The sequence below is a fragment of the Microtus ochrogaster genome, chromosome 10 (genome assembly GCF_000317375.1).
Source record: "Microtus ochrogaster isolate Prairie Vole_2 chromosome 10, MicOch1.0, whole genome shotgun sequence".
NCBI classification, from domain to species: Eukaryota; Metazoa; Chordata; class Mammalia; order Rodentia; family Cricetidae; genus Microtus; species Microtus ochrogaster.
This window is the reverse complement of record NC_022016.1, coordinates 61,689,722-61,697,588: the sequence shown is the minus strand read 5'-3', so window position 1 is coordinate 61,697,588 and position 7,867 is coordinate 61,689,722. Positions and strand designations below refer to the sequence as shown.

General features: G+C 47.3%; 1 protein-coding gene across 1 annotated transcript in view; it reads left to right on the top strand.

Annotated features, from left to right (window-relative positions):
* Ppt1 (palmitoyl-protein thioesterase 1) overlaps positions 1-7,603 on the top strand; it is a 22,832-nt gene extending 15,229 nt beyond the window's left edge. The window contains exons 3-6 of the mRNA XM_005353308.3: positions 1,761-1,851; positions 2,684-2,782; positions 4,271-4,342; positions 6,203-7,603. Of these exons, the coding sequence (XP_005353365.1) occupies positions 1,761-1,851; positions 2,684-2,782; positions 4,271-4,342; positions 6,203-6,325 (385 nt within the window). The 3' untranslated portion in view covers positions 6,326-7,603. The remainder of the gene's footprint in view (positions 1-1,760; positions 1,852-2,683; positions 2,783-4,270; positions 4,343-6,202) is intronic.
* Positions 7,604-7,867: the final 264 nt, after the last annotated feature.

Here is a 7,867-nt window from a genome sequence, read left to right as displayed (position 1 = left end):
TTGACAGAGAGGCAGTTTCCAGTCTACCCCCAGTGGCACAAGTTGACAGTGAGGCAGTTTCTCTTCTGTCTGTTCATGAGCCTCCTTCCAGGCCCTCTGCTCCTGTTCATCCTCGGGCCTCCTCTGGGCTGTGCCACTGGCATCGAGCCCCTTACAATGGAATGTCCCTGGAATCTTCCTGCCGGCTCCTTTTAGCTGTCTCCTTTTGACAGCAGACGCGTCATGGCGATGGTTGCCCTCACTCCATCCTTAGCCTCTGGCCTCCTGGAAGTCAGGCCACCAGGAAGCTGGCTTGACTGGGTCCAAAGGCCTTCCTCATCATCTCTTCCCACTGTGCTGGTGAGCCAGGATCGGTCACCTCGGAAAGATGTCCCCCTACATTTGAATCTGTGCCCTACCCAGTGTTCTCACTCTGCAGCCTCCCTTCTCCTCACACCCCTAATCCAGGCACAGCTTGTCTCACGTCCTGTGTGAACCCATCATTTAGCAGACCCTTAGGATAGAGCGTCTACTGTCTGTCAAGGGCCTTCTGGCCCTGTAGGGAACAATAGCGAGCAGTGATACTCAAGCATGGCAGATTGGTACTGATGGCACTATTTAAAAAATTGTCTGTTGAACTTTTCTGTATCTAATTATTTTTGCGGTGCTGGGGATCAAAGCCATTGCAGGTCAGACAAATACTATTATCTCTTAAGAATACCTTTAGCTCCCAGCACTCAGGAGGCAGAGGCAGGCGGATCTCTGTGAGTTCGAGACCAGCCTGGTCTACGAGAGCTAGTTTCAGGACAGGTTTCGAAAAACCCTGTCTCGAAAAACCAAAAAAAAAAAGAATACCTTTAGCCCTGAAGTTTTTATTTATTCGTATATTATTCTTATTTTATGTGTCTGGGTGTTTTGCTTGTGTGTGTACATGTACCATGTATGTGGCTGGTGCCCAGAGAGTCCAAAAGAAGGCATTGAATCCCTGGGAACTGGAGTTACAGACAGCTGTGAGCCACCATGTGGGTGGGGGGGAGACAAGCCAGGTCCTCTGGAAAAGCAGCTAGTGCTCTTAACCACTGAGCCATTTCTTTAGCTCATATCTCTGAATTTTGAAGTATCAATGAAATTAAACTTTTTAGAACTTCCAGATACATTTTTTGAGACAGGGTCTCATGTTAGCCCAGGCTGACCTCAAATTTGCTACATAGCTGAAGATAACCTTGAACTTTTGACCCCTACCTCCCAGGTGTTGGTATTTCAGGTGGGTACCACACCTCTGGCTCCAAATACATTTATGAACAGATTAGAGAGTGTCGTTCTGATTCCTGATAGTCGCACCGGGATGGCTAAATCTCCTTGCCTGGCTGAGGAAGGATGGGGGTAATAATGGGGAGGAAGGGGCGTCTTACAGGATGACTAGGAAGCAAAGGAGAGTAGGGAGGTGGGGCTGTGCGGAGAGACAGCCTGGGCCACTGTGATTAGAAGGAAGCCAAGTATTGATGAATCTCTATCAAAAGCCAAAATCTTTGGAATTTGGTCCTTGATAGACAGAGAGTCCCCAAATATTTGGACTTTCTCTATCTTCCAAATGGCCTGTCCCCCTCTCAGTAAGATAGATGTCTTGTTGACAGGTCTACAAAGTCATCCCTAGGAGAAGGCAAGGTTTGGGACATAGGGGCTTTGATCCTTCATCTTTTGAAGTCTCTTGGTTGCCTAGGCACTGGAGCATGCCCCGGGCATGCTGACAGAGAAGCACCTTCGTTCCTTCTCTTCCTCAGCCTGGTGCAAGCACAGTACTGGCATGACCCCATCAAGGAGGATGTGTACCGCAACCACAGCATCTTCCTGGCAGACATAAATCAAGAAAGGGTAAGCACCCAAACTGCTCCCGTGGTTAGGCGTTTCTTTCTGGCTGTCAGAAAGAAATCAACCAGTGCCCATTTGCGAAAAATACCCCAAGCAGAAGCCAAGAACCAAGGGTTTTGAATGTGAGAGGCAGTACTCATGAGTTCCATCTGGCCCTCCTCCTCCCTGAAGCCCTCCACTTTCTTCATGTTGAAGCAGCAGAATGAGGTGACAGTAGGTGGCCTGCTGGGCAAAGTGGGAATTCACAGCTGCTGACTGCACAAAGCACGTTTTTTTTGTTTTGGTTTTTGTTTTTTCGAGACAGGGTTTCTCTGTGTAACAGCCCTGGCTGCCCTGGAACTCGCTCTATAGACCAGGCTGGCCTTGAACTCACAAAGATCCACCTGCCTCTGCCTCCAAGTGCTGGGGTTAAAGGTGTGCACCACCACCGCCCGGCTTAGATGGGACTTAAGAGACTCTAGAAAAGGCAGAGACTGTACCCAAGCATGAGCATGGTTTGGGACATTCTGGCCAATTGAATGGTTCACTTTATATAATGGCTAAGTAGAGGGCATTTGTTGTTTGAAAGCAAAAAGTTGAAGAGGACAATAAACAAAAAAAAGTCAGGAAACAATGCTGAATCCGGTGACAGAACAACCCAGAATTCTGTTTGTTTGTCTTGGTTTGAAGCCTGTGACCGAAGTGACTAATGTATATAGAGTACGTGGGCAGAACTCATGGGAGAATCCAGCCTGGCTGATAACACACCAGTCAGACAGCTTTTAAGGGAAGGCTGAACTCTGAATCGCTGCCTGAACTTGACAGTAGCAACCCTGCACTACTGCTCTTCTTCCAGAGTGTCAACGAGTCCTACAAGAAGAACCTGATGGCCCTCAAGAAGTTCGTGATGGTGAAATTCCTCAACGATTCCATTGTGGACCCGGTAGAATCTGAGGTGAGACATGAGGCCACAGTGTGCCAAGAGACTGTAGGGAGTCAATGGCACAGGTGGCGGCTGCTTCCTGGGCAGACCTGTCCTCCCACCAACTTTGCACCCAGGAAATCAGCTGCAATCCCCTAGTTGCACCCAGAATTTTAAGTAAATTTGGTACACTTTAGTTTTAATCAGGTTCTCAGAGATATGTCCCAAAAGGGATTCAGAATGACTAGCCCCATATTTATGAACCCCTAAGCTTGATGTCCAGGTCTGTCTTGATTTAGAGGTAACAATCTTTACAGCTTCGTCTCCCATATTTTTGTTTCGAAATGCCCCGAACCTGTTTGGAGGCTTCTTTCATGAGCCTTCGTCTTTTGAATGCTTTCCCCTGGCTTCTCCACCCGACAAACTCCTGTTCTTTTGCTAAGGCTAAATACAGTGTCACTTCCTTTAGGACGCGGCCCCTACTCCCAGAATTCGGCTCTCATTTTAGTGAAGCCCTCACTCGGTAGCCCGGGCTGGCCTCGAACTCGCACTGACCCTTCTCCCTCTCCTTTTGAGTGCTGGGAAGACGGAGAACCACCAGCTGCCTCAGCGGAAGCTCTGCTCACAGTCAGATCACAGCTGGGAGGGGATGGCAGCCTGAGGGCCAGATCTCACCGCATTTTTGAGTGGCCTATGATCTCAGAATTTTTTTTAATATTTATTTATTATGTATACAATATTCTGTCTGTGTGTATGCCTGCAGGCCAGAAGAGGGCACCAGACCCATTACAGATGGTTGTGAGCCACCATGTGGTTGCTGGGAATTGAACTCAGGACCTTTGGAAGAACAGGCAATGCTCTTAAGAACAGGCCATCTCTCTAGCCCCTGAGCTCAGAATTTTTACATATATAAATGACTGGAGAAAAAAAATCAAGATATTTTATGCTACGAAAACTAGATGAATGCCAAATTTCCAAATGCATCCCATTAGAAATCCTTGCTCGTGCTCATACTGTTGCCCCCTTTGCATCACAGTGCCAAGTAAGAAGCCACAAGCACGTGATTCTCTATCCGACCCAGTGCTGAACAACGAACTGGTTCTGTGCCTGCTAGACTGGGAGTCTGGGGAAGGGGCTTATGTATTTATCCTCGAATGACTGGGGCGGCACGGGGGCTTTCATCTGCAGAGTGAAGGAAGCAGAAGTGACAGGGAAATAGAAAACCGGAGAAAGAGTCCTCCCTAAGGATTGGCTGTTAAAGTGAGATGACATGATATATCCATATGTTACATGTGCTGGCACATGGCTATAGTTCTAGCATTCAGAAGGCTCAGACGGATAGCTTGCCAGGTTAAGATCAACCTGGGCTACACAAGGGAGTTCCAGGTCCCCAAAACCAAGGCCCCACTCCCATTCTTCTTTCTTGCTTATGTTGCGTATATGACATTGTTCGTTTTGCTGGTAGTTTCAGGTGCTAGCTAGCGTCGAATCTGACCTATTCTTTTTCCTTCTCTCCTGCAGTGGTTTGGATTTTACATAAGTGGCCAAGCTAAGGAAACCATTCCTGTCCAGGAGAGCACTATATACAAAGAGGTAAGAGAGGGGCTTGGAGAGATGGCTCAGAGGTTAAGAGCACTGACTGCTCTTCCAGAGGTCCTGAGTTCAATTCCCAGCAACCACTTGGTGGCTGACAACCATCTGTCATGAGATCTGGTGCCCTCTTCTGGCCTGCACGTGTACATGCAGTCAGAAAACTGTACACATAATAAATAAGAAAACATTAAAAAAAAAAGAGGTAAGAGAGGGAGTGATCTGCCTTGGGAGGTTGACACTGTTTCTGTCATCAGGCCTGGCTCCTGGAGCTGCTGGGCCCTGTTTGAGGGCAGGCCCTTGCCTTGTTTGTCCTAGAACACTCGTGAGCCATCTGACTTGGGCCTTACTGAGCTGTTGCAGCTGTTGCTTGTCACACTAACTTCCTAGGTGCTGGTTTACAGCTTTCTGCTGCATCTCATTTTAAACACAAAGAGAAGCTGCATCTCTGTTTTACTTTTGAAGAAAAGGTTTGCAGAGTTTACTACAAATTCCAGAAGCCTCTAAGTAAATGCAGACATGGGCGAGGTGTCAGGCTACTTTAAGATCTGGACTGGGGCTGTTTCTCAAGCAGATGTTACAGTGTTTCACCACATCCAGTGTGGCCTGCCACAAACTGAAGAGTTTATACTTTATACTGGAGATGGACTCACAAGCGCCCAAGAACCACACCTGACTCATATTTACTTCAGTGTGTCCCCGCAATTTCAGAGGCATGGTTTCCTCTGCTTTTCTCATACACGTGGTGTGCCTACGGGTGAATGAGGTTGGAAGAAAGGGAAGCTAGTTTCTGGCAGCCTTGGAAATTACAGCCAAGATCCTCCTTATCATGAAACTCAAACCCAGTGGTAGACAGACAAGCAGCGGCTTGTTCTACCACTAGTTTCTTCCAGCAAGAGACTGACAGCCTGGCTATTGGGGGATGGCACTCAACTGCAAGCCACTAACAGGTCCCGAGTTCATGATGCTGAGAATTGGATATGCTGTATCTTAGAACATTTGACCAGTTTTCTCCTGTCTTTGGCTCAGTCCCACTTCACAATAGCTGTTCTGTGCTGGGTTTGCCTGGGGCTTGTCCAGCTGCTTTTCAGAAAGAAGACTACAGGCACTGGGGTGCAGCTCAGGTCCAGGGGTTATTTGGTTATTTCTAGCACCTTGCAGGGGTTAGGAGTGCAGCAGAATCAGAACAATCTCAGCTGTATATTTAAAAAAAAAAAAAAAAAAAAAAAGACAGCATCTCTATGTAGTCCTGGCTATCCTGGAACTCTTTATATAAACCCAGCTGGTCTTGAACTCAGAGACCCACCTGTCTCTGGCTCCTGAATGGTAAAATTAAAGGAATGGGTCACTATGCTGGCTTACCTCCCCCCCTTTTTTTCCCCAATGCATACTGGTGCTTTATCTGCTAGTACACCTGCATGGCAGAACAGGGCATCAAATCGCATTACAGAAGCTGTGTGAGAGCCATTATGCAGTTGCTGGGAACTAAACTCAGGACCTCTGGAAAAGCTGCCCATGCTCTTAACCACTGAGTTATCTCTCCAGCTGCCATGTATTTTTAATGCTTAGAGGCAGCTGAAGGAGCCAGGCATAATAGCAAAACAGTAAAATCCCCCTTGCCACTCAGGAGGCTGAGGCAGGATTGCTACAAGTTCGAGGCCAGCCTGGGCTATAAAGCAAGACCTTAGCTCAAAAAACCAAAACAAAATCCTGAAAGGAAGCATCCTTCCCCCTCCCCCAACAACACAGCTCTATTTTAATACTGAAGGGAAAATGTACTTTGAGACGAAAGCTGTACACATTGTTGTTAGTCTAAAACCTTCCATTAAGCCCTTGAGTTCATTATGGCCTTTCTCTCTACAGGACCGCCTGGGACTAAAGCAAATGGACAAAGCAGGAAAGCTGGTGTTTCTGGCTAAGGAGGGGGACCATCTTCAACTGTCTAAAGAATGGTTTCATGCCCACATCATACCTTTTCTTAAGTGAAGCCCTTGCGCTTTACAGCAGAGCTCAGGAAAGCCCAGCTCTCCATGGCCGACCCTGATCTCTAACTTAGCTTGCAATCAGCCCTCCTCTCCTGTTATCTAACATGCCCTACTTGGAAAGATCTAAGATCTGAATCTTATCCTTTGCCGCCTCCTAGAACCATATGGTGTTGAATTCAAATTTAATTAGCTAATAACCATGGCGATTGTTTTACGACCTTGTGATATGGTCGGGCTTCCTCTTAAGAAGGGAGACTGCTGTTGCAGATCAGTGATTGTGCCCAAAGGGGACAAGAAAATGAAGCAGGGAGATAGGCTGAGGACATAATCCCACACAAATTTGGAACAAATAAAAGCCTGGTGGTGCCGTCCTGAGGCGCTCACGCAGCACTTTCTCGGTGCTGCTGCTGCTGCTGTGGGCGCTGCTCGGGTAGCATCGCCTGCACGTTTCTGCATCATTTCCTAAGGCTGTCTTCCTATCTAAGGGTTGCCTTCTAGTGGCTCCTAGCAGTCGCTCCACAGGCCTGCCTTCGTGTCCCCACAGAACTCGCCTTGAACCCTCAGTGATAGAATTAGTTACAAAATGAGGGAACGGCTAGCAGGGTGGCTTAAGAGAAGAAATGCACTTTTTTGAGACAGAGTTTCACTCACTTTGTAGCCCTAGCTGGCTGGAACTCACTATGTAGAGTGGACTGACCTTGAACTCACAGAGCTCCTCTGCCGTGAGTGCTGGGACCAAAGGCCTGCACACCACAATGTGTGTCTTATTTACCATGAGACAGTGGGGAAGTAGAAGTGGATGCCAGGTGGTGACTGTTCTTGTCATTCCGTTCTTACAAAGGGCCCTCCACAGCTCTAGTGGCATAAGTGTCGCTCACACCATTGCAAACAGGAGGAAGTCTGAAAAGATGGGACTTTTACACTTCTACCCCAAATCCTATTTACCAACATACTCCAAGCTGCTGCTGACTGGGTTTAGGAAAGACTGAAGAGAATTGTAGACTTCCTTTTCCTACATTAGTATCCGGCTTTGACTCTGATGGTTAGAGAGACACTGCCCCCACTTCATGTGCCATCTGAGCTTGGACCCGTTAGCACTCAGGCTGAGGCCGTAGCACTTTCTGGATGATTCTTATCATGAAGGCACCCTATTAGCACTGCAGAATCCACCCCTTGCCAGTTTTTCCTTTTCTTCAATAACAAGATACGGGTAGGGGCAGGCAGTGGGAGGGTGTGACGCTCACTTTACAGGCTGTCTGAAATAAAGAGTAGTTTCTTACCCTTGTGTCGTTTCCAGTGTTTTCACATCTCAGTGCAGATGAGGTGAATAACTGAACAAGTTTGGTATTAACTTTATTCTATTTTTCTGTATAACTTTAAGTACATAAAGGTTTATTTCCACAGGCCTCAGGAAACGGGCAGAAGTCACAGGACAATCTCTCTTCCCACCAAAAACAAAACAAAACAAAAAACGTTGCATATTTTGGTCAGTGTGTCCTAGAGGGAGAGCTGGGATTTACAATAGCAATGCTGTGCAAGATTC